Source organism: Platalea leucorodia (assembly GCF_965183815.1).
Source record: "Platalea leucorodia genome assembly, chromosome: 2".
Classification (NCBI taxonomy): Eukaryota; Metazoa; Chordata; class Aves; order Pelecaniformes; family Threskiornithidae; genus Platalea; species Platalea leucorodia.
Genome location: NC_138824.1, coordinates 130,591,600 through 130,617,772, shown reverse-complemented (window position 1 = coordinate 130,617,772; position 26,173 = coordinate 130,591,600). Strand labels below are relative to the sequence as shown.

The window sequence follows — 26,173 nt, the reverse complement described above, 5'->3', positions numbered from 1 at the left end:
AAATAAGCTTTAAAACCACATACTTCACCAACAGAGGTCATTTAGCGTTTTCTCTGATGAATTCAAATACACTGTTCGGAAGTGGATAGCTTTAGCTTGAGAATCTCAGTGGAATAAGACAACCTGTGTTACATGAACACTATTTGAATGCTACCCAATCACAAAATGAAACCACCTGAGGCCTAGTTTTGAGAAAGCAGGAATATGATGTTAGACTGCAGGTTCATAAATCAGTACCTGCTTGTTTCAAAAGACCTAAGCAGGCTTCTGTCAGGGTAATTAGGCGAAGGACCAGCCCCAGATATCGATGGAAGGGGAGGGGGAAATTAATTTAATAAAAAAAGGAGAGAGTCAAGTTAGGCTGCTGGGGAAAATCATGTCTTTGCTGTGCCATAGTCTCAATCAGCTACTGAGCAGGAAGAAGGGTCGGATCTGAAACAGTGGTTGGAGAGGAGTGGGAGGGAAGGAACAGCTGTTCTTCGTTTTTGAAAGTGTCATGGAATTTCTGTGGGAAATGAGGCATAGGGATAAATGACTCAACCAGAAGACCAAGGCTGTAGATAAAAGTCAACCAGATGATACCCACCAGAATGTGCTCCATGCACATGAATAACAATACGATAGGACTCCAATCTGGTGGCTCTGCTGTCTGGAAGACAAAAGGCCGTAGCTTACCTAATACCATTGGCTGGTAGAAGCTGGTTGCTACATTACAGACAAACAGTTCTTGGTCTTTTAAATGATATGGCCTTTCTCTTTGTTTCTGCAGACACGGGAGCTCTGTCTGGTGGAGTCATAGTCTCTATTATCTTCGGAGTTCTATTATTTATTGGGCTGCTTCTGGGACTTCTCATCTTTCGGCAAAAGTAAGTGTTGATTTTTGGTTTTGAAAAAGGTATAGATGTAGGAATAGCTATGGGGGCTTGAGAAAGGGAGGGAGGCCCTAATTTCTCACAGAATATCGGACAGGTAGAGGTTAGAGAAGAAAGAGTAGGACCAGTGTGTTGCAGCAAGATGGAATGAGTCTCAGTAAGGAATTTTGATTAGCAGGATTGGAGGGGTTGATACGTCTGTAAGATAATGCTTGCTGCTGAGGACAGAAAAATGCGGTGACTTCTCAGTTTTGTTATAATCCAGCACTATCATACTGTTATCATGACAGATAAATAAAAATATTGTTACGGTACCATCATTTCTATAGCTGCCGATCAGTTAAGTAGATGATACATGTATCCAGTCATTTGAAACCATTTTCCATATACCATTACTTCAGTGGTCCTCTACCCAGATACAAAATTCTACTTCCTTTCTAAATGTCTATAAGGCTGCTGTTGCTTGGTTTTAAGAAGATCCGATATTGTACTGAAAGTGTACAGAAAACATAAAATAAATAGATAAACATAAAATTCATCTGTAATTCAGCAAGCAGAAGGATGAACAAAACTAACTGCATGAAAACAAAGCTCCATTTCTAAATGTAAATGAAGCGTCACGTTTTCTTGCTAGCTGTATTCTACCAAGTAGGTGCAATGTCTGGTTCCTCTTTGCTCTGTGCTACCCTGAACTCTGTCCCTGACCAACTAGGGCAGACACCCTGGAAGTCTTGCTTTTCTCTTTGCTATCTGCTGACCATTTTATTTTCATGACTGCTTCTTACATTCCAGGCAGGCTCGTCGGAGACAAGCACGGCCAGATTACAATACTTCAGGCTTTGATCGAGGTGAGCTTCAAAGGGGTAGTAGAACCAGGGAGAAGCCTGGAATGGGTTGAAAGTGATGAAAAGAAACAGTAGTTTCAAACCAGACACTGGCATGGATTTTCTGACGTAATTCGCCTCTTCCCATAACAGCTCTAGTCTTCAATGTATGTTTGGTGGATTTGTTGACTGCCGTTGTCAGAATCCCATGGATTCACCTCTGCTTCTGTAGCTTTGCCCTACAAAGCTTCTCCAAAGAGCTGACAGGTTAATTTGCTCTTTTGTTTCCCTTTACCATAGAGAAAGTCTGGTTGAAGCCCTACGTAGACCTGCAGCCGTATGATGACCCCAGCAGAGGGGTGCTGGAATTCACTAAGGAACTGGACGTCTCTTGTGTCACTATGGAGAATGTGATTGGAGAGGGTGAGTTACTTGTTGCTCTCCCCATCTTTCAGTTCCCCCACACTGTTATTTTGCTGCCCATTCCCGAGTTCATCTGTGACCTTTGGCCTCTGGTTGTCCTCAGGGGAGTTTGGGGAGGTCTATCGTGGGTCCCTACGGCTCCCAGGGAAAGAACGTATTGTGGTTGCCATCAAGACCCTGAAGCCGACGTATTCAGACTCACAGTGGTGGAACTTTCTGCGTGAGGCAACAATTATGGGGCAATTCAATCACCCAAACATTGTGCGTCTGGAAGGAGTTGTCACCAAAAGTAAGAGTGTGTGGGAGAGAGTCCTGGAATGAGTGTGGAAACTAGCACATTTCTCGGGCCTTTCTTAGAGCGGATGCTGTCAGAGAGGCTGTGTTGGGAGAAGACAGGCATTGTCATGTTTGCCTATGGCAGAGAATGGGCAGAGAGGAGAGGTATGGATTTCCAACAGAGTCATGAGGCAGTGTTAGGAGAGGTCTTCTTGGGTTGGTGACTGGATGAGAAGTTGGGATAGTGTAAGGGGTGCTGTAAGGTTATATGTGTGACACGAGGAGGAATACAAATTCATTGGGGGACGTCTAAAGAGAAGGGTCAGCCAGCTGTGCCGGTGGAGTGGGGATGTTGGCTGGCGTTGGATATGGTTCTCTGTGTTGGGGCAATGTGGAGAGCATTGAAAGGCAAGAGTAGGAGAACTGCTAAAAGGCTGACACCTTCTTGTCTTCCTCAAGGGAGGCCAATGATGATCATCACTGAGTATATGGAGAATGGAGCGCTGGATACCTTCCTCCGGGTGAGAGACTCCGATCTGTAATAGGCTTGTGTACTGCCGGAACTTGCACTTGACCTGGATTTAAGACCCTAAAAGAAGACTAGAAATAAGATCCAGACATCCACTTGCTTTCTCTTCACTAACATTTCCAGTCTCAGCAGTTGAAGCTTGATGCCGTCCCGTTTGTTCAGTGTCCAGAGTGCTCTCTTTGGTAGTTGAAGTGCAGGTGCCTAATGATGACTCTGGAGACTACCACCGGTCCCTTAGTGAGAACCTGTTGGGTCCTTTGGGCTGCAGCATTGCCTTTTTTCTTGCTCACCAATGCCCACTTTTGCAAGTTGATAAGGCCGGTAACTAGAACCCAAGCAGATTGATGTCACTTGACCTGGCTCTTCTCTCACTTCTTCCATGCAGGAAAATGAGGAAAAATTTAGCCCTGTGCAGCTTGTGAGCATGCTGCAGGGAATAGCCTCTGGCATGAACTACCTTTCAGAACACAACTATGTGCACCGGGATCTGGCCGCTCGCAACATCCTGGTAACACGCAGTCTTCAATGCAAGGTGTCTGACTTTGGTCTCTCCCGAATATTGGAGAATGATGCAGAGGGAACCTATGAAACCAAGGTAATGCAAAACCAATCTCTCAGTCTTGTAAATGAACTGTAGTCTCAGGGGGATTTGGATTCTGCCAGATAAGAATGGCAGAATTTCTTCACAATAGGAAACACCAGGCCAGGGGAAGATTTGGATGGAAAATCTCTGAGGAGAATCCATCATAAAACTGCAAGTCACAGCGTGGATGATTCAGAATGTGGTGCTTTTCTGTCTGGAGTCTGTGTTGGTTTTGTTTGACAAGAGATTCAGAGGGATTGTGGTTTTGAAATGGGAAGCAAAAGAAGAGGTCTGATCTTTTGGACTCAATTAACTACGTCTAGCATTGAAGATAGCCCTGCTGTGATCAGGGGTTTGGACTAGAGACATCTACAGGTCCCTTTCAATGCAATTACCAGTGATTCTAACGTCTGGTGTCATTCAAAGTAGGGCTGTGACTGGTGTCAGGCTCTTACTCCCACAGCAGTGGTTTTGTGTAGCATTCAACCGAACAGAGGGCTTAAACTCATTCACTTTCCAAGAATGTTTCTGTCCTTTCGAGAAGCTTCCCCAGGGATGGTTACACGTGACTTCAAGTGAAGCGGGCCTGGTCTTCGAACCACTTTGTAAGCTCCTTGCGTGAAAGCACTGGAGAAATGCAACTCAATGATACATGCTGGATACACGATGTCTCTGCTCTTTCACAGGGTGGTAAGATTCCCATCCGATGGACAGCCCCAGAGGCCATTGCTCATCGGATTTTCACCTCAGCCAGTGATGTCTGGAGCTTTGGAATTGTCATGTGGGAGGTGCTGTCGTTTGGTGACAAGCCGTATGGGGGCATGACCAATCAAGAGGTAACAGACACTGAGCTCAAGTGCTGATTTAAAAAAAATAAAAAAGGCACATAGGCCCAACTTTTGTAGATCTCCCTCAGCCTGCGGTCTTGACATTCTTTCGAGCGCATAACTACTATGTCTCCCTCCCTGCTAAAAATCAATGCAACCAAGTCAAGGGCAATAAGTGTTGGGCCTCTGGACCATGTTCAGGTGTCAACAGCAATGAGCCAGATTAAAGACTGGTTAAATCAGCCATGGCCTTTGGGTCTGGAGATGTTCTCTGTTGGTTTCTTTCTCTCCTTCCTCTGGCTCTGGAGTATAATACTGGTCTGGTCTCATACTCATTCCAGGTTCAGCACATCTGTGAGGTTAGCACATGCTGTTGAAATTATTCCGCAGAGTCTGGTTCCCCTTTTCTCACCGGGCCTGTGCCAGGATCATTTGGTCCTCAGCTCTCATGAACACGTCCCCCGAATGGCAAATGGGAGCTAGGCTAGTAAAGCATTGAAGGTGCCTGCGTATGCCTCTTCACTTTTTGGCATCCCTTAGGTGTCCTGATCCTTTGCCGTGCTGCCCAAACCCTACTTTACACACACGTCATCTGGTTCAGCCCCCTCCCCGACCGCACATTGTGCAAAATGGTGAACTGCCAGCCCACAGAGATCTCTGGCTCCTCCTTCGCATTCTCTGCTCTTGGCCAGATTTCTCTCTGTCCTCTGTGCAGGTGATGAAAAGCTTAGAGGACGGGTACCGACTCCCCCCACCTGTGGACTGCCCATCTATCCTCTACGAGCTCATGAAGAGCTGTTGGTCACACGATCGGACGAGGAGGCCTCATTTTCAGGAAATCCGGGCACAGCTGCAACATTTCATCTCAAGTCCCCAGCTCCTCCGGCCTGTTGCAGACTTTGACCCCAGGTAAGCAGGCTGTCATTGGAGGAGGAGAGGTTAACTGGGAGATTTTCACCTCCCCGTCTCTCCAGCAGGAGGAGAGGTAGTGCTAGCAATGCAGGCTGGCCAGAGGCACCTTGAATGCTCTGCGGGCAGAAGACAGTCATCATCTCTCTCTCATGGTGACAGAGGGCATAGCCATTGGCCTGGGCAGTCTGACCTCACTGTGCAGAGAGCAGATAAGTTGGCCTAGCTCTGGCAGAGGGTGCTTGCCCTTTTTTAGCTGCTATCTCATAATACTGGCCATTTAAGGTAGCTGCCTGGCTAATGAGGGTTTTATCTGTCTTTAGGGTAACACTCCGGCTCCCCAGCTGCAGTGGATCTGATGGGATCCCCTATCGATCCATCCCCGAGTGGCTGGAATCCATTCGCATGAAGCGCTACATCTCCAACTTTCGCACTGCCGGCCTGGACACCATGGAGTCCATTCTGGAGCTCACTGCTGAGTAAGGGCGGGCTTAGCTCCCACAAAGCACCCCAGGCTACGCTACAAACAGCCGTGTCTATCCCCATGCTAGCTGAACAGGCACCCATATTTACTTGGAAGGCTTCTCTCCACCCTTCTCTATTTCGTTAATTGGAAGGGGACTGGCTTCTTGCCCTAAAAGGGAAGAATCAGCCCAGAAGAACTGGGATCAGCCCAAACTGTGAGACTAATTCCCTAACTGTCCGTGCTTGAGGCTCTTCAGGGGCCTAAGCGGCTCTGAACTCCCATCAGACACAAACAGCAAGGGGAAGCAAGAGATGGCAGACAGGTCTCTCCCCACCCTTGTAGGACTTTTTAAGAGAATTTTCCTGCCTTGGACTCCAGACGGGCTAGTGATATTCCCCCCACATCAGCCAGGCACTGTTCTATCCTAGAGCAAAGTCCTTCTGGGCTCCCCAGAAGGACTCGGGTCAGATGTTTAACCAACCCAGGCATGTTTTGTTGTAGGGCTGGGGCTGTGTACCCAGCTCCAACCAGGGCAGTTACAGGAAACAAGTGAGCAGGCACAGTGCAAGGACAGACCTGCTAAAGGGCTGAGACATGGCCCATAGCACAAGCTGACATGGACCCAGTCCTGATTTAATGGGAGCGTAGGCCTAGTTGCAAGGTGGGAGAAGCCAGTCGACTGGGTGGGCAGAGGTAGCCGGGGAAGGGCAGGAACATCTAGAAGTTTCTTCCCTCTAGAGAAAAGGTTGTGGTTGTGGGAGGCACCGAGGGAAAGGAAGCTCTCTGAACTAATGCTTGGTAACTGTTTCTGCCCTTACCCCCATCCCAGCCCCCAAGGAACAAGAACAACAATTCATTTTTTTCCTTTCTTTTCCCATTCAGGGACTTGAAACAGATGGGAGTGTCACTTCCAGGCCACCAGAAGAGGATCCTGTGTAGCATCCAAGGCTTTAAGGAGTGATCAGTCGTTGCTCTCTTAAGCTCAATGCCCGTTCTTACCAGATATCACTTGGAATCATTCCTATGGCAATTGCTTCCAAATGAGTGACTGGGACAAGCAAAGCGAAACCACCAGAACTGAAAAGACTCGTGAGGCAACACCACCTGCTCTCATTTCTGTTCCCCCTTGCTTTAGCTCTACAGCAGCCATCACTACGTTTCAGAGCACTGGGCTCAGAAACTGTTCTCAGCCCTGTCTTCCGTAGTCCGTGCTGTGCAGCACTAAGTAATCCCTGTAGTCCGCGTACTGGAGTTACGGAAACATAAGGATACACACAAAGCGGGCTGGGGACGGTGGATAATGTTTTAAGATTGGAGATGAGAGTTCAGATAGACCGGGCCATCCAGGGAACATGCAGAAGGACGCAGACACGTAGAGATTGGGCCTGTTCGCTCCCTGGCGTACATCCCATCTCACTTCAGCAGCCTTCTGTCTTCCTTATTTTACAACAGGAACAAACTATTCAGTCTTTCACAAGGCTGCTGGTAAGGGATATATTTTTTTTAATTAATTCAGCTATTCTTGCCTTAAACACCAACTCACGGTGTACTTCTTTCTTTGGAGGAGAAGTTGGGAGTAGCAGCACACCCTGCTGTAACTTGGGTGATCCCGTAACCTCAGCATGTTGCTGTTTTGCACATGCACACCTCAGCGGGGAGATTTATGTCTCTCCAACCTGCTTAATACCTTTACTTGTGCCATGAACAAAAAAAATCCCTTAGGTACCCATTTTTCTCTGCCCCTTTTTAAAAAAAAGAGAATAGTCTTGTTTGGCTGGATAGGGTATTTGTAACAGGAAAATGTGTAGGTGGTCTGTCTTATTCCTTCTCTGTGGAGGAAATGTTATTATTTATCAGAGCTCAAGACAGTTATAGACTGTAAATAGTATTTTGTAAATAAACCTGTGGCAGAGCAGGCTGTGCTGGAGTCCTTTGGCTTATTTCAAATATAATTGGGACCTTTAGCGTATATAAGTTCCAGCAGGGTCCTTACATCCATGTTTAGTTGTTGGCTTTGTCCATTTAACTGCAGCTGTGACATGGAAATGCAGTTGCGTTCGGATAAAAGGATACGTATGCAGCTGGTCACTTCGGACTTTGTTCTCTAACCCCCGTTACAGCTGCATCCAGCCATTAGCCAAGTCCATCTTTTTACAGCTCCTCTGTTTACCCCTAAACCACGAGAAGTATTCGAAGCTACTGCTGTGTTTTGATGAAATACGTGTGAGTAGTACTTCCTTCTCCTGCAGAATAGACTGTCCGGGTGGGGGGGAATAAAAATCTCCCTCTGATGTTCCTACCTGGGAAGAGTCATCACCTCAAGCTTTATTTTTCAGTGTTTGAGCTCAGTCGAGGTTGGTGAAGAAGGCGAGTGCTCGCCCTTCAGCAATCAGTTACTTGCTGTAGATAGCTATCGGTGTTGCCGTAATTGTATAATGCTCCAAATTCTTAAGGCTATAAATTAACGCTCTCGCTCCTGGGAAGGCCTTGCTTAACCAGAAATGACAGAAGGGTGAAGCAGCAGAGGCCTAAAGAACTGCAACTTAAAGCAAGAAGGCTGGTTTCTGTTCAGCAGGAGAAGCAGCGGAGTATACACAAGGAACCGTAGTACCACCTACCTCAGCTACTCATCGCTGTGGCTGTAGTAAGAGAGACAGCTGACAAGATAAGCTCTTCCTGTGAGTCTTTTTAGTATATCAGTAAGTTCAATCTCAGTAATAGGTGTCTTTAAGATGTAGTATAGATAATAAATGAAGTTGCTACGTGGCAGATATCCAGGCTAGAAGATAATCCGTGATGAGGCTGACACAAGATCATGAGCTTGTGTCATGCATATGTAAACTTCAGCCTTGCAGATGACAGAAAAGCGGGAGGGGTTGATAGATCAGAGAGTTGTGCTGCCATTCCGAGGGACCGTAACAGACGGGAGAAATGGGAAGAGAGGAGACTGGTGAAGTTGAACAAAGGGCAACGCAGAGCCCTGCAACTGGGGAGGAATAGCCCCGTGCATCAGTACGCACTGGGTGCCGATGGGCTGGAAAGCAGCCCTGCAGGGAAGGACTTGAGCAAGTAACGCGCCCGTGTAGCAAAGGAAGCCAACTGCTGCCAGCAAACGCAGCGCCAGGAGCTGGAGAGAGGCACCAGGAGCTGGAGGGAGGCAATTCTTCCCCTCCGTTCAGCATCGGTCAGACATCCGGAGCGTTGTGTCCAGTTTTGGGCTCCCCAGTACAAAGGACACGGACTTACTGGGGCAAGTCCAGTGAAAGGCCACTGTGATTTGGAAGGAATTCGAGCATCTGACATAGGAGGAGAGGCTGAGATGGCTGGAACTGTTCAGCCTCGAGATGAGAAGGTTTGGGTGGCTCTTATTGTGTATAAATCCCTGATGGGAGGGAGTGAGGAAGAGGGAGTCAGGCTCTCCGCGTTGGTATCCAGTGAAAGGAGAAGCAGCAGTGGGAACATCAAAACACACTAAATTCCATTGGAAGGTAAGGAAAAAAAACTTACTGTGAGAGTTGTTAAACCCCGGAACAGGTTCCCCAGGGAGGCTGTGGAGTTCTTATCCTTGGAGGTATTGACAAATGACGGGGTGCGTTCCTGAGCAACCTGCTCTGGTTGACCCTGCTCCGAGCAGGGAGTTCCCTTCCAGCTTCGACTGAGGAGCTGCTGAATCAGCTGCCCCGACAGAGAAGAGGCTGCTCGGCTCCGTGGCCTCAGGAACAGCCAGCAGCAAGCCTGAGCATGTATTCCCAACAGGCGCTCACGCACGCAAAATACACGCGTATATAATATGTGCATGTATATATATGCACACAGACCGTACATGAGCGGCCTGAGGCAGAGAACACAGCAGTCGCGCAAATGCAGCACAAACGGCCCGATCCTCTTCCCTTCTCCGGCTGATCAGGATGGACCTGTTAGCAGGAAATGCATACACATACATATACGTATATATCTCTCCTATGGATCCCTCTAGTGTCTAAGACCAGCGACCCAGTAGCTGGCTCCATGATCTGAACTGGTCTCCTCAGTTGCTGGCACCATAGGAGTCCTCGAGGCCTGCAGCCCCACTCCAGTGGTGGGCACTCAGACCCCTCCTGTGCACACACACGTACGCAGACAGACAGACAGACACACACGAGCCCTCCAGTAATCACCCTTAGGCATCGGCTGTACCCAGCAGCTGGCCCCAGGATTCCCTGGTCTCCCAGTCACCTCATGCACAGATGCAAACTGGTCTCTGGTAGCTGGTCCAGGCTTACCAGTAGCTGACTCCCAGACCCCAGAGAGGAGCCTTGGACCTCCTGGGAGCTCCAGCAGCTGACTCTCGGACTGGTCTTTCCAGCATCGGGCCAGACTGGCAGCCGTGCCAACTCCTGGCTCTCAAGTCTCTCACCTCCTCCCTCAGCAGCCAGTCCGGCTTGATTTTTTTGCTAGGGATTACGCATGGGTGTACACACCCACGCAACAGGCACGCGCTCGGGTAGTTCCAGTTGCTGGCACTTGGACCTCCGCGTGCACTGAACAGAGCCCCTTCGCGCAGGAAAAGAATAAAAAATAAAAACAAGTTTAGTAAGAAGACGGGACAGACTGCGCTGAGGACACACGGGCACAGCCAGCCCCTTCCGTGCCCCTTTCCCCCCGGTTTCCCTACGCTGCTTCCTCTCCTCGATCGCTGCCGTCTCCTGCCTTCGATCCCGGCCGTACACACCCCGTAACAAGTGGTGTAGTCCGCTCTCCCTGCACCCCGTGCTCCTCAGAGGGATCAACCTCCCCTTAATCTGCAAGGCGATCCAGAGAGCCCTTCCCATTGACTCCATCGGACAGGTTTCATACCCAGACACCAGGGCTGTAGTCCTCTGCTCTCTTCTCTGCTCCTTGGCGTTTGGGGGCACGAGCTTTTAATCACATAATCTAGACACAATCATAGAATTGTCAAGGTTGGAAAAGACCCTTAAGATCATCGAGTCCAACCGTTAACCCAGCACTGCCAAGTCCATCTATACCATGTCCTCGAGCACCACATCTATCCGTCCTTTAAATACCTCCAGGGATGGAGACTCAGCCCCTGCCCTGGGCAGCCTGGGCCAGGGCCTGACAGCCCTTTCGGTGAAGAAGTTTTTCCCAATATCCAACCCAAACCTGCCCTGGCGCAGCTTGAGGCCGTTTCGTCTCGTGCTATCGCTTGTTCCTGGGGAGCAGAGACCGACCCCCACCTGGCTACAACCTCCTTTCCAAAACAATGCCTACAAACCAGCCAGAAAGATAAGAAAAAGAAAGCAAATGTACAATTTGTTTCTTCTTTCCTCATCCTATAGGAAACCTCCAAGCATTTACTGGATCAATTTGCAAGGAGTCATTAAAGATTTCCCCCAAAGCAGTAAAATAACAGGAGTAGGTTTCACGTCTTCGAGGTAGAGAAGCATCGATGCTTACCACAAAGAGGAATTTCACCTGCAGTGACCAAGAGAGCACCATGGTTAAAGCCATAAACATCAAGCACCAACACTTTCCGAGTAGCGGTAGTTAAGGCAAAGCAAGCAAATCGCCCGCGTTGTTCCGGTCTGATGCAAGCGGATTGGAGTAACTCGCCTCCCAGTGACACCGTCAAGCAGACGACAGCTTGGCTGTACTGAAATGCAGCCTTCCACTTCTTTAAATGCTCTTCAGGCACAGAAAAGTAGGGAACTGAACAGTTTGAAAAGGAGACCAAGAGGTGGAGAGAGAAAGGCACTTTTCAGACTCATCCTCTGGCCAGGCTGGGTCGATGGGCCGGGGCCAACTGCATGAGATTCAACAAGGCTCAGGGCCGGGTCCTGCCCTGGGGGCACAGCAACCCCAGGCACCGCTGCAGGCGTGGGGAGGAGCGGCTGGGAGCTGCCCGGCGGGAAAGGGCCTGGGGGTGCTGGTCGACAGCCGCTGAACGTGAGCCAGCAGTGTGCTCAGGTGGCCAAGAGGGCCAGTGGCACCCTGGCTTGTGTCAGGAATGGCGTGGCCAGCAGGAGCAGGGCAGGGATCGTCCCCCTGCGCTGGGCACTGGTGAGGCCGCCCCTCGAATGCTGTGCTCAGCGCTGGGCCCCGCACCCCAAGGCGGCCATGGAGGGGCTGGAGCGTGGCCAGAGCAGGGCAGCGAGGCTGGGGCAGGGGCTGGAGCACAAGGCTGGGGAGGAGCGGCTGGGGGGGCTCAGCCTGGAGAAGAGGAGGCTGAGGGGAGCCCTCATCGCTCTCTGCAACGGCCTGAAAGGAGGCTGGAGCCGGGGGGATCGGTCTCTGCTCCCCAGGAACAAGCGATGGGATGAGAGGGAACGGCCTCAAGCTGCGCCAGGGCAGGTTTGGGTTGGGTATGGGGAAAAACTTCACTGAAAGGGTAGTCAGGCATTGGAACAGGCTGCCCAGGGCAGGGGCTGAGTCCCCATCCCTGGGGGGATTTAAAAGAAGGGCAGACGTGGTGCTTCGGGACATGGTTTAGTGGTGGGCTTGGCAGTGATAGGTTAATGGTTGGACTCGATGATCTTAAGGGTCTTTTTCAACCTTAACGATTCTATGATCCTCTCTGGAGGGTAGGTCGAAGAGCGACATTCCATACGTTCTCACCCGCTTAAGACAGCGATTCCCACGGGCAGTGGAACAAATACAGCAGACACGTGTTAATGGAAAAAATCCCACATTTTATTGAATGCAAACAGTGGTTGGACAGTGTATTTATTCAAAGGTTTGTTCAGTTTGAGAGGTTCTAGTCCAGGAAATGGGGCTCAGTGCAGTAACACCTAGAGCCAGACAGTCCACTGCAATTACACTGCGGCTTTCACTGACAGCAGTGAAAGGATCCCTACTGGGACGGGGAGACATTCCTCAGCCTGCTGAACCCTCCTCCGTGCACTGAGACGCCTCCTCACCACGCGCTGCCCGGCCTTACGGCAATCTTTATTTGTAAACATGTATTCTTTGGACTCCTTTGCTACTCTGGTGCCCAGCCTGGCTGTCCAGAAACCACACTGGGAAACGATTCATTTTGGGGAGGGAAAAAGATTTAAAAAAAAAAAAAAAAAAAAAAAAAAAGAAGTTTCCAAACTCAGGAAGAGAGTAGGATTCCAAACATTGCCAGTTTAATCTGGCTAAGGAAAAAAAAGAAGTGACAAGACAGTTAGCCAGTAAAATCCATTAGAGACAGAAAAGCTATAGTAGGTTAGCTTTTTCCAGCGACAATAACAGAAATTCCCAACACGTTCTGCCTCCACACTCTAACCCAGGAGTGAGGGATGGGCCAGGGGAAGACATCCTGATAATGAAGTGGCACAAGGAGGGGAAAAAAACCCAAACCAACAGAAAAAAACAAAATACAAAAAACCACCATGAAGACGGAAGTGGCGCCGAGATGGAGGCTTCCACCTTCTAAGGTCAACTCATCGTTCTTGGCTCCGTAGAACAGAAGAATGCTCAGCCCTTCCCAGCACCTGCCACCAGGTCGTTCTTGCTCCTTCCACCAGGCGGTGGTGGAGGTCTGGTCTTTCTCCATCAGAGTCTTACGGGAACAGAGATTTCGCACTCACCTTGGTCATAGCCCCCAGCCTGGAATACGCTGTGGCCAGGAAGTGGCGACAGGAGAAGATGTCCTTCCGTGGTGGGTGTGCGGAGTGAAGTCTAGGAGCAGTGAATCCTACGTGAGTAAAGAACCGCGCTGGCATAGTCTCCATTGGTAGCAATCTGCCTTGTCAGGCAGAGGGAGAGGACAACGGCGGGGAGGGGAAGAGTATTGAGCGCAGGGGTCTCGAGGGTATGCCCGCTCCAAGCTCCTCAGCGTGCCGTTTTGGCACGAACGGTGTGACACTTCATACACAGCACGTGCCCATCCAGTGGAAAGCACCCGTTCTCGTCTGCTTCAATGGACAAGGGCTTCCCACAGTCCTAAACAGGGAAAAGAAAAGAGGGAGGGAGCTCAGCGACAGCCAACAGCAGGGTAAACGCCTTCAAGGATGTAAGCAATGCCCCGCTGGGTCAGGATAATGGCTCACAGCCCACCGCTCGGTCTCCGATGGTGCTAATGGGAGACACTATTTTGAGAGAAGAGCAAGCCCCTTCTGTGATCCCAGCATGTTCCTCCAGTATACACAGCTGCTGTACTGGGGATGTTAGAGACTACAGCCCTGCATAGTCCTTGTTCATGGACCTGTGGTCTGGGAATGTCTAATCTTTGTCTGAACCTGCTTCAAAACACTCCAGATTCATTCAAAACAACCTTAGTGTTTGGTCAGGATAGACAACAAAAGGGCCCAGTTGTGGGCGATGGGAATGGGAAAGATGGGAGGAGCGGCGCCACCAGGCTTACCTCACACTTGTAACATTTCATGTGGAAATTTTTCTCCAATGCCACCACACGCACTGTCTCATCCTTTCCAGGCTCTGGCATGATAGGTTCACTGCAGACTGAGCAGCGTGGAGCGTACTTCCTGCAACCCACAAAACCATGGAGGAGACCATGACCACCATAGCGGCATTCAGCGCAGGTTTCTGACTGCCGTACAACAGTATTAGCAGCAGAGGAGTAATAAATCACAAAGAAGTTTAGGTGGGAAAAGATCTTAATTGCTACAAGGTACACTGCTGGCTCGTTTTTAACTTCCTGTCCAACAGACGACATGGGCAACCCAACCCCGTATTGCAGCGAAATTAAGCAGGTGGGAGGGAATCTGCCTCCTTTCAGACACCGCATGCAGGTGCTCTCTCCTTACCTGTGGTAGTCATCCACACAGTGAGGCTGGTTGGCCTGATCCACAATAAAAGAGGCCCCCTCGAGAGGGGTGTGGCACATCACGCAGGTGAAGCACTGGGGATGGTAGGAGTTACCAGTGGCCTTCAGCATCCGGTCTGTGATGGTCTGTTTGCAGACACTGCACTTTTCCAAGGTCCCCTGAGCCCAAAGGAAACAAGTAAGACTCATTAATCCAATCCCCCGCTGCCGGGAGGCTACACCACAGACAGGCAAGATGGAAGGAGGAAGGGAAAGCAAGAGAGAGCAACGACCGCAAGCTCAGCTCTCTCCAGCAGCTTTCATCCCAGTGACTCACAGCATAGCAGTCCTCGCAGAAGGGCTTCTCATCCACGTTGTAGAACTGCTGCCCCTGCAGCTGCTTCTCACATTTGAAGCAGGTGAAGCATTCCACATGGAAAAGGCAGTCCAGGGCCCTCACAGCTGGCTGGGTTCGTGACAGGGGCTTCCGGCAGAAGCCACAGAGCTCTGTCAATGGGAGAAGAAAGGGCTTAGGAGAGAGGAAAACCCACCACAGCCTTAGTCCTACAGCAGTTCGCTGAGGGAACGCACCAGAAGTAGCAGCCTCTGCTGCGGGTGGATGCTCCATATCCTTCATTAGTTTCTGGGTCAACATCTCCAGCTCTTCTACCTCCTTCATGGTCAGACAGGAATTCCCCTTAGGTGGATCTGCACTGGAGCCTGTGGGTCTATGCTGCAGGAAGCGGAAACATTCAATCCCAAAGGACACATATAGACGGACTCGGTCCCACCCTGTCCCTAACAAACCTACTTCTCTCACCTTGACTTCTCCTCTGTGTCCCCCTCTAGGGAACAACCTGCCATCCACTGTGCTTGCTTCCTTCCACCTTTACATCAAGTCCTGTCCCTCTCCACCACTGTCTCTAGTTACATCTCTCTTGCAGACGAGTAACAGCTTCCCCTAGCCCGGGACAGACCCTCCCTCCTCATCCTCCAGCTTCGCTCCCAGTGATGCTGTGCCTGTCCGACGACACTGCTCCCATGGCTCTGTCCCTTACCGTGTCTTTTGCAGCAGCAGGTTTTTCTGTGGGACGTGGCTTCTCCTGCACTTGGGGTCTTTCCTTCTGCTGGGCATAGGTGAAATTGGGAGGCTGTGGCCGAGAGGAGGGACCTGAAGGTGAAGGGGCTGTGAACTGAGTCTGAAGGGAGGTGGGATATCTTGTGGAGTTTGAGGGAGCCACGGGAACACTGGCACCTGATTTGGACCCAGACTTAGGAGAGCCAGCAACAGGGGATGGAGTGAATTTAGGGGTAGTCTGAGCAGGAGGGAGAGAGGGGGGTGGAGGGACTGATGCTAGGGGCTCCGTGCGTTGCTGTGGAGCTGCCCATGGGGTTGGGGCAGGGGTCAAATCCACTCCAGGGGGCTTGAAAGATAAGCTTCCACTTGACTTTGGAGTGAACTTGGAAGGAAAGGAATGAGGAGTATTTTTGGGTGCAGTTGGTATTTCCACATGGGCTTTTGGGGCCGATGGCTTCTCCAGAGAACCTGCGGATCCTGAAGATATCTGTAAAGTGAAGCAACAGAGAGAAACAGGCAGTTGTCAGCAAGGTGAAAGAGAAAACATGCTGTCTATAGCAGTAAGTCAGCAGCTATCCCAGACCCACAACGCTAAGAGTTCCCACGCTATTACATATTTAGCAGTCCTGACAAGTTGCAAGATCTATGCTTTCTGGTCTTTCGCGTACACTTTCTCGCTATGGTTTATCCAGACATTTTAATCTTCAGTAGCACCCTTCTCACTACCTCTGTTCAGCAAACCAGTCATCTCTCCTTCCACCTGCGACATTCTGGAGAGCTCACCCGGGATTTGAAGGGGTCATTCTTCTCCATGTCATCCAACATTACGGACAGTGAGTCAATCTCAAGATCAATGCTGCTCATCTTGCCACGTACCTATACCACCATCCATGAGGAAAGAGGGAGCAGAGCACGTTACAGGAACAGCCAGAGAACCGGGTGTATCCCCTTACAATAGCAGATTTTGACATTTTGGACTGTGGTACAGATCTGCTCCTTGCTTTGAGTGGATAGCAAGTTGGTGAGGATGAACAGGGCACAGTCTCCAACATCTACAAACAGCGGGAAAACGCACAGCCCAAAGAAACCCACAGACAGATTTAGGTGGGAAAAGACATCTCGAGGTCTCTAGTCCAACACACAGCAGGGCTCACGCCCGAGCTAGACCAGGTTGCTCAGGGCCTTGTCCAGGTGATTTCTGAACATCCCCAAGGATGCAGATTCCCCAGCACCTGTGCCAGTGTTGAGCCACCCTTGGAGGGGAACAGGTTTTTCTTCCGTCCAACAGGAATCTCCCTTGCCGAAACTTGTGTCCATTGTCTCTTGTTCTCTTGTTGTGCCCCAGTAAGAAGAATCTGTCTTCTCTCCAGCCCTCCTTTAGGTATTGCAGACTGCAGTTAGATCCCTGCCTTGGCCTCCTCTTCTGCAGGCTGAACAAACCCAGCTTTCACATCATATGCTCCAGCCCCCAACAATCACTATGACCCTTTGCTGGACTGCATCTAGTTCCATATTCCTCTGGGGTTACTATACTGGGGAGCCCAACTGGAACCAGTCCTCCAAGATGCAGCCTCACTAGCACCAAAGAGAGACGAATAATCAGACCTTGTCCTGCTGACTACACTCTCACAAATGCAGCCCAGCATGTGGTTGGCCTTTATTGCCACAAGGGTGCATTGCTGGCTCGTGTTCAACTCCCTGTCCACCAGGAAGCCCAGGTCCTTCACCTGCAGAGCTATAGCCCAGCCAGTTGACCCTAACCTATGCTGGTCCATGGAGTGGTAGTATTTTCTGCTTTCCGAAATCTCAGGGCTTCCCGCTGCTGAGTTCAGAGAGTAAGTGAGGAGCTGCCCCAACTCACGGAGCATCACAAGAAACTATACTGCCCTTGACCTCACTCACCTGTGGGGCAGGTACCTTGCTCGCAGGCCCTTCATCAAACATCGGTGGTGGCGGAGGAGGAGGAGAAGGAAAAACTTCTTCTGGGGCTGGTGGAAAAGGCTCTTCAAAGGGTGGTGGGGGTGGGGGAAAAGCACAATTTGAGGAGAAACTTGCCTCCTCTCCAGGTGGGGGAGGAGGTGGCAGCGGCAGCTCTATGGGGAAGAATGAGAATAAAAGCAAGTTTGGGTCATTTCTTACTCTTAGCCAGTACAAACCCCAGGAGGGGTACTTGAAGGTATTACAGCAAGTAGTGCCCCAGTACCCAGGGGACCCCAGCACCCATCAAGGACAACTGAACTCCACAGGCTGGCTTTCACCTTGTCCAAAGCTATTTGCCATCATATAAACTTTCCTCAGTAGCTACTGCAATTAGTTACTGGGAATAGTTACTGTATAATTGGGAAACGTGTCTTACTATGCCCTTTCCCACTCCTCCTCTCATTCTTTGGTCCCCAGCATACGCTTCTCTCGCCAGTAACTGGCTCAGATTGCTGAATACAGAGCAGCGTTAGAAGGAATACCAGCAGACAACCCAGGACCCCGAAGAGCCTGCATTATTACAGGAAAATAAGGAGGGGGAAAAGAGGCAAGTCAGACCAACTACCCCTTATGCACATGAGGAATCTTTGAAACGGCTTTATTCTTCTGGGAAATGAAAAGAGCTTTCCTTTTGGAGGCTAAAATGGCCCCATACTCAATACAGATTAGGACATGAGAAGTTTTCCAGAACCCTTTCAAGCAGGCTGAAAAGCACCAGAGTGCCTCAATCTCCTGGAAGAAAACCCCATCACTTCCACCTATTCATATTTGCCAAAGATGTGGAACAGGCAGAACATTTTCTACTACAACACAGTGGAAATAAATGTGAATCCTCTTCCCTTCACCATGTAGGGGAGAGGTTGCCCTCCTATCATCCAAGCAGCAAAGAACACTGAAGACAAGGAGACACAACTTCCACATCCCTTCTTCTGGACACCCACCTCTCTTCCTAGCTAGCCCCAACCAGCTGTAGGGTGAAAGACCACGTTTTTCACTCCTGCTACTCCATGTGCAACTTTCAACAGCAGTAATTGAATCGTCTCATCTTTATATCCAGCTGTTGTTGACAGACTTTATAAGGACTTCTCATCCGTAACCTAAGGGAGACGATGCTGCCCTTTCAGAAAATGAAAGCCGAAATCTTTTTAGCCAGTGGAAGGCATAAACTGCACTGGTATGCAGCACCTCTTTCAAGCCTTCTTGTGCCACAGAAATTCTGCGCAGCGGGGAAGTAATACTAGGCTGGTATTTTTATTTTGGAACTACACTTTGGGATCAAGTTTGTATACGGTTGCCTTTTGATTTATTAAAATGATAAAGAATATTGCAGAAATTAAGCCCTGACCTGCTGTCGCATTGTTTCAGATGCACTAAAAGCCTGTTTTATGAATTATTCACACAAACAAAAAGGTTCCCCACAAAGTTACTATACCAGATTTATAGAATGATCAATACTAAATATAACATTCCTACACCAATACTAACTTAGCCATCCTGTCATTTAAGACAAAGAGACCAACTGCTATGGCTTTATGTTATATTACTCTTTGTTTGGGGAGTGTATAGGAAAGGGAGAGAAGGACTGAAGAGATGCATCAGAGAAAGATCAATTCAGATGCATTTCTCTCAGGACTGAGTTTTGGTGGTTCATCTGTACTTCAGATATCTTGCTGGCAGCCCTCACCCCATGGTAACACAGCATCTTAAGCCGAATGGCTCTTTTGTTAATATTTCTGTCAAGTTAATTCCTCCATAATAAGCTTTATAAGGAAGGAAGAAGTGGAGCAAACACCACCCAATCCTCTATTCACGCTGTATATTGAAAAATAATTTTTAACATCCATCTGTCTACTTTTGTACTTCAGGTAATGTATTTGTGTCAGTTTGAAACCTTCCGACAGACACATCCCTAATCCACACAACTACAGCAGAAAATCATAAAGCCTAAGATGGGAACTTGGATTACGGACACAAGATTCCAGCCAACAGCGTGTAAGAAAAAGGCCACCAGAGTTAGCTGGCACAATGCTAGGAGAGAGAAGCACCAACATGCTGAGGCCCTCGTGGCTTGAGAAATGGAAAAAATGGCTTAATAATTTGTCGTCTCTGAGCACTGGACCAGCTGTTCTACCATCAGGTCAGCTTCCAACTAACTTAGCGTGCTAACCTAGAAAACATCAGTGTTGCACAGTCTACGTCAGACAGCGAAAGGAAAGAAACTTCAAACAGCAGTTAGCGTTATCTGAAGATGCGTGTGCCGACTGAAGTGCACCGTGATAGAGTCGTGGGGTAATATGCAGCATCAAGCATTAGCAAGAGGTCCCTAGGGAACTTTCCGGTGGCTCCATGCTGATCAGTTCCAACTAGGGAGCCGCACGGCCAGGAACGTTCTGCCTCTCAGAGGACACAAAACCCAACCAACCAACAAAAAACGAAACAAAAAACCACCCCCCCACAACAGGAAATAAAAAAAGTTTTAAAAATTAAAAAAAAAAAAGAAAGAAAAAGAAAACCACACTAAAGGAAGAAGTCACTCTAACACAGGAAAACACACCCAACCCAAACCACTAGGAAAAAGTATAAAACTCTACAAGCCATACAAACTCTAAGTGTCACTTCCTGTTTATGATAGCTTCTACCATTCTTCCATGCAATTATTTCTTCCTCCCCATCTCCAGCAGCAAAGATGGCAATTGCAGAGGCCACAAGAAAGATCTTTACAGTCGGAGACAACCAACTTGAGCTAAGATTAATCAACAAGAAGGAGAACAGCATGATTCATCACCATCAGGGTCAACTTCCCTGCAACATATTTGCTCTCAGAGATGCTGGCCAGAAACTGACTGCAGTTGCACAATTATGCACTGAGGGAATACTACGAAAAATCCATTGCATTCCTCCAGCATCAGTGCAACAGAGGATTGCCTTCCCAGCTCCTTTCCTAATGGAGATACATCATCTTTGGAGATGCCTCTACAATTGTTTTATTTCATTTTGGAACCTGCCAGCCTCTACAGCAAGAGTATCGTTCACTTATAGCAGTTATGGCCCTGTTCTCACATTAACCCCAGTTACAGACCTCACACCCTGAGAATTTAGAAACGCGTATTCACGTCTGACACGCCAGCCCGCACCTACCTTCTGCCAGCACGGACGCGGGTGCTGATGGAATCTCCCCCACCTTCCCCATCTGAGCACGCTGGGCACCAGCTCCAGGAGGCGGGGGCAGCGACGACTCTGATGCACCCCCAGCCTTGAAGGGGTTCACCTTGGGTTTAGGGGCGACCACAGGCGCAAACTTCTTCTGCGGGTTGTAGAAGGAAGGGGTAGAAATGTTGATACTGACTGTGGATGTCATGCGGGTCCCTGGGGCGCCTGAGGAGGCCATCTTCTCAGCACCTGCCAGGAGAGAAAAGGGAGGAAAGCTATATGAAGCCAGCCTTGGGCCAGAGTGGAAATTAATAGAGAGGAACGTATGAAACAGAGGGATACAGCAGCTGAAGTCTGGCCAGAGGCTGAGGTGCCTGAGCAGAGCACAGAGCACTGCCAGGATCAGCACGGGAAAAAAGGAGGAACAGAAACTGCAGACAGCTCAAACGAGCCAGCACGCTTCACCATCTCAGCTCAGTACGGCATTAACCGCAACAGGGATCTTGCCACAGAGAAAACCAAGCTCTTTGCTGCACGAGAACCTTGCACGCATGCGCACTGGAGAGGACAGCGGCAGGCCACCAGAACGAGCGTCATCCACCGAGCCCCGCGCACCCTGAGGAGGGTGCCCCCATACACGCTCTCCCAGAACGGGAATTAGCATCTTCCTCTCCCCCGCTTACCCGGTAACGCCAACCAGTTCCTCCTGACCTCAGCCTGTGACAGCCCCAGTAACGTCCCCCTTCGCCCTCCCCGCATCTTCCATCCTTTACCTCCAGACCCCTGCATGCCGGGGGGAGCGCAGGCCACGACGCAGAACCACCAGGGCGGGTGAGGGGTTCCCCGGCCTCACACCCCCGGGGCGGAGGCCCTGCTCTCCGGCTCCGGCCTCCGCCGTCTCTCCTTCCCGCCCCCGCTGATGGTGACAGCGGCTCCCGCCGCCCGCTCCGCCCCCGCCGGGCAGCGCCCTCGGATGCCGCCCGCCCCCCGCCGCCCCCCGGGCCGCAGCCGGGGCTCCGGGCCTCCGGGCAGCGCAGCCGCGGCCCGGCCCGGCGCCGGGAGCGGGGCCCGGCGCTCGGCCCGCGGCGTCCGGGCGCCCCGACCCTCTCCCCTCGCTCCTTCCCACCACCAGACTCGGGCAGCCCCGCCGAGTCGGCTGTTTGAGGAACGGCAGGTCTCACGATCTCCACATCTCTAGGATTCCCTCCGTCCTGCAATCCGGGCCTGAAATCTCAGCCGTGCTAGAAATCTCCATGAAGCCAGATGCTTTGTTGTAAAGCCTGGCATGCCTACAGTCCTCCTAACACCCCAGCACAATAGCGCTTCCGCCAACACAGGGGCCCCGTGCCAGCGTTTCGAGTTGGCATCTTCAAATCAGTGCCCGTCCACACTGCCGGCCTCTCTCACACGGACAATAACAGCTGCTGGGACAGACAGCCCTGGTGCCACAAACATCCACCCACCGCTAATTCACCCACGGCTGCTGCTGAGACCTGCATGCCCCGTTCCAAGCGCTCCCACGATTCAGTACAACATGGCACCGTAACCTGTCACAGCTTCTCCAGGTCCCAAGCGTGTGACATGGACATATGACTTAACATAGACATGTTAAGTCCATGTTTAGACATGTTAAGTCCATGCTGCCGCGCTTTTTGCTCCCTTGGTGCAAGGGCTGATGAGTTGCGTGCGCTTTGACAAACTCTTCTGGGCTTTTCAAAAGAAGGAAGAGGCTGCAACAGTAAGCAGCAGCCAAGAAGCTGTGCCGAGCATCTTCCACATGATCCAGCAGGCGAAAGGGCCAAGGCAGAAGAGTAATTAGCAAGGTCCATCCTCAGTTCCTCAGACTTGTAGGGGTCAACAGACTTGCAAGTCAGAAGGGACTCACCAACTCCCTCCAGTCTGCACTTCCCACTGAGCTGCAGAAGCTATTAAAAAGACCTCCAGCCTTTCTTTAGAGAATCCTGACTCGTGCTCCGCTGTTTCACTACGGTGTCATGAACCGCTTGGTAGTAGTTCTACCAGAATCGACAGCACCATGAGCAGAAGACCACAGTGACAACGTCACTTCTGATCATGATCCATACTGGGGTTAGTCAACACAGAGACAGTCCTGGGACATCGGCCGCTTCACAAAAAAGTGCTGGCTTCGCTACCAGCAGCTGCTATCTCCCTTAACCCAAAGCAGCCCATTTCCCGGTATGCTATGTCACGCTTAAGGCCCTTTCTGCGCAGAGCTGTCTCCATCCAGCAGCTGCCCCTGCTCATCCTCACTTCTGTTTATCCGTCCACCCCCACATGGACCAAACAGGCTGAGAAAGGCTGGCCTTGCAGAGCGTCAGCCCCCCAGCCCTGCAGCGTTGCAATACTATCTAAGCCTTACCAGAAACGCACAGCTTATGTGAGTCCTGTGGCGCCGTTTGCAAAAGCTACCGGAGAAGGAGTGTCACACCAGCAGACCTAATCTCAAATCCTTCTCATCCTCACATTTTCCCTGAGGGGAGAGATTTTTCTGCCTGCTGTTGTATTTAAGATGACTCAAGTGGAGCTATGAAGAAAGATGTCCCCAAAGGACACAGTCAGGATACTCAGTTGCCTCAAACACTGTTTCTCTCCAACAGAGCAAGGGTAAGTAGGAGGGCAGAACCAAGTGACACCTCCCTCAGCAGCAGGGTCACCTCCCAGAAGGTCCCCCGGTGGGTCTGCCACCTCTTACGCACCCAGCCAGCTTTCCGTTCTTCGACCCCAAGATACCCCTTTCAGAAGCTCACCTCCTTTCCTGGGGTTGAGAAAGGAGAAGAAACCTGAGGGAGCAGAATGCTGAGCGTTATTTTTCACGTCTGCTGGTAGAAAGCAGTTTGGCTCCGGCCGCGCAGGGAGCCCCGGCACAAGCTAGCCCAGCACCACGGTCTGACACACCGCATCTGTGCTTCCCCGATTTCCCAACTTCCTCCCAACTGAGGGGGGCCAGGAGAACTACAGCAAACAAACATAGAATATGAAGTGAACAGATTAAAGAGATTTAGGAGTTATGCTTATTTTCATCCTCTCATACGGGCTAATTCCAGAAAGTTCGCCCAGTCTGGCCCCAAGTTACCAAGCTTCAAAGAGAGCAAAGTCCTACCAGCTATGCAAGCTGCAAGGTAGAGCCTTAAAACAACCGGGCTGGGGGAGGGGGCATTCAGAGCTACAAACTTCTTCCACGTATGTTGGCCTTGCCAAAACAAGGAGAAAAAAAAAAAAAAAAAGATAAAAACTCCCAAAAGCTATGCAAACATATTTAAAACGGTAGGAAGTTCTACGACTTTGCAAGGCTTACGTTTTCACTTTCTCAGGGCACTCCCAGAGAGCCAGAAACTCATAAATTAAACAAATTTCATGCACAAAGAGCCCCAGATTCCTCTCTCTCTCTCTCTCTCAAGCACATCTGGAAAAAGGCTCCGTAGGTGCCTCGCTCATCCGCAGGCAGACAAAAGAGCGCCTGTCCCGGGGAACGGCAGCAGCACCCCCCCCGCCCCGCCGCTGGAGCTGCCCCGGAGCCCTCAGCTGCCTCCATTTCACCGGGAGGCAAGAAAACTCACCAGATGCAGGCACACGCCAACCCCTCTTCTGGCAAAAGGGCAAAAAAACCCAAAAAACAACCCAGAGCCACGACCGTAAGTTAATCCCAAAGAGACCAAGGCTTTGTACGGGGCGAGGAACCCTCCCGGCGGCGGCGGCAGGAAACCCGCACCCGCGACACGGGCGCGGAGCCGTCAACGCCAGCCCCGGGGCTGCGGACAAAAAGCTTTATCGCCAAGCCAAGAGGAGAGACTCACCTCTGGGGACGGGGCTCGGAGGAGCGGGGAAGGGAGAAATGCTGCTGCTGCTGCCGCTGCCGCCGGGGCTGGAGATGGCGGGGCTGGGCTCCTCAGCCCCCGCACGGCCGGCTGCCTCGGCCCGCCCGCCTGCCTGCCGGGAAAGGCAGCAGAAGGGAAAGGTGGGGGAGCTGCTGAGCCTAAAGGCTTCTTACCAACTCGCGAAAAAAAGCCTCGCCCAGGCAAAGTTGTTTGACCATAAAAGGAGAGAGGCTGCGCGAACAGCTGAGCTCACTCGCTGGGGAATGTGGCAATGAGGTAAGGGGGGAAGGCGCGCACCGCCGGGGGACGGGGCTTGCTGGGGCAGCGGTGGCGGGAGCCCGGGGCTGGCATCTTGTCCGCGTCCCCTCCGGCTTTCGGGGGAAGGGAAGAAGGGGAGGGGGGTTATTTCTCTGCCACGAAGAAATGCGCGTTGGGGATTTTCCCCCGGCCCTTCGCCGCCGCCTCACCGGGGCCTCGCAGCGCGGTCCCTCACCCAGCGCCCGGCCCCCTCAGGCGCCCACCGCGGGCCGGGCTCGCTGCCTCCCACCCTCACGGAGCTCTCCTCCTCCCGCCTTCCCTGCCTCCAGAGCTGCCCCCAGCCCGCGATTTCACTTCCAGTCGCTGAGCTGGACGTTAGGAAGAAATTTAGCAACTCTGGTGAGTCAGGGTCCCTGCTGGCCTCTGCCTCGCATGAACCAGCTGCGAGAGCATCTGACTCAGCCCCACTCTTCCAGAAACTAAAGCAAACATCAGATGACTCCACCGTGCAGAAAAGCGACTTGTTCTCCTTGTACCGGCTGCAAGGCAAACACTAAACTGTTTTATACCGAGCACTAGCCACTCGAATTGCTTTGTTGGATTGTCTGTGGTGCACACTGGTTTTATTTTTATCCCAGTGCTGGCTGGGGGTTCAGCCCTGCTTTAGACCGGGGACAGCCTGACCCAGCACAACAGAGCACGGAACTTTCAACCCCAATCTCTTCTTCTTCTCCTTGCTTCTAAGCCTCTTGGGGAGGAGGGATACCAATAAAGACATAATTCCTGTGCTTTGTGCAATCATTGTACTTTGTCTTTGGAATTTGGCCTTAATATCGGGGTTAATACTGTTGTAAATTCCCTGGAGAATTACTATATTTGGTAATGCTCAGGAGATGTGGGGCTTGTCTGCTCCTAAAACTTACCTATCAACATAGGTACCTTTCAGTACTGGTAATTTACTCACAGGTGGGTAAGCCACAAACCACAGCAGTTAGACTCCCAGTGTGCAGTATTGCAAAATGCTCAGATTGGAGCGCTACGCAAAGCGGTTCATCAAGGTTTAAGAAATCCGGCGTAAACAAATCTTGAATTTTACAAGCAAGGTTTGTACAAAGAGGTAACATTTTTTTATTCAGCCAGCTGATACAGTTGGAAAAATTGGGTCCTCTGTGAGGTTTTTCATTTTTATATACCATATGAAAATGTCACCCATAGCACTGAGCATCTTGCTCTTTACATAGCTGCAACTGTTGAACTACCGGTCTATAGGTGTGAATTGCTCAGGGATATATAGCTCTTGTATGGGTGTTAAATAATCCTGCAGTTACTGCTGCTTTTGTAGGCACAGCATCAGCCCCGTTACCTCCCATGACTAATGCACGAAGTAATTGTATCAGATAAAGAAGGTGCTGGGTCTTCTAATGCTGTCACTTT

General features: G+C 50.6%; 2 protein-coding genes across 5 annotated transcripts in view; one reads left to right on the top strand and one right to left on the bottom strand.

Moving 5' to 3' along the window:
• Window positions 1-6,670, top strand: part of EPHA1 (EPH receptor A1) — a gene marked incomplete at both ends in the record, with an annotated part of 35,492 nt that extends 28,822 nt beyond the window's left edge. The window contains 10 exons of the mRNA XM_082337843.1: window positions 770-866; window positions 1,665-1,720; window positions 1,997-2,119; window positions 2,223-2,408; window positions 2,855-2,916; window positions 3,310-3,519; window positions 4,194-4,343; window positions 5,050-5,243; window positions 5,567-5,722; window positions 6,592-6,670. Coding sequence (XP_082193969.1) covers window positions 770-866; window positions 1,665-1,720; window positions 1,997-2,119; window positions 2,223-2,408; window positions 2,855-2,916; window positions 3,310-3,519; window positions 4,194-4,343; window positions 5,050-5,243; window positions 5,567-5,722; window positions 6,592-6,670 — 1,313 coding nt within the window. The remainder of the gene's footprint in view (window positions 1-769; window positions 867-1,664; window positions 1,721-1,996; window positions 2,120-2,222; window positions 2,409-2,854; window positions 2,917-3,309; window positions 3,520-4,193; window positions 4,344-5,049; window positions 5,244-5,566; window positions 5,723-6,591) is intronic.
• A 5,696-nt stretch (window positions 6,671-12,366) lies between these two features.
• ZYX (zyxin) lies at window positions 12,367-24,575 on the bottom strand. Of its 4 annotated transcripts, none has more exons than XM_082303909.1 (10): window positions 24,461-24,575; window positions 20,634-20,894; window positions 17,418-17,608; window positions 16,299-16,391; window positions 15,496-16,002; window positions 15,029-15,170; window positions 14,775-14,944; window positions 14,439-14,617; window positions 14,036-14,156; window positions 12,367-13,614 (listed from the first exon to the last, which is right to left on the bottom strand). In XM_082303909.1, exons 2-10 carry the CDS (start codon window positions 20,881-20,883, stop codon window positions 13,504-13,506), a joined length of 1,764 nt encoding a protein of 587 aa, XP_082160035.1. In that variant the 5' UTR covers window positions 20,884-20,894; window positions 24,461-24,575; the 3' UTR covers window positions 12,367-13,503. The 4 variants fall into 4 exon arrangements, with proteins under 4 accessions (XP_082160035.1, XP_082160036.1, XP_082160034.1 ...); XM_082303910.1 differs by lacking the exon at window positions 24,461-24,575 and adding an exon at window positions 23,026-23,379; XM_082303908.1 differs by lacking the exon at window positions 24,461-24,575 and adding an exon at window positions 21,419-21,449.
• Between the last annotated feature and the right edge of the window lie 1,598 nt (window positions 24,576-26,173).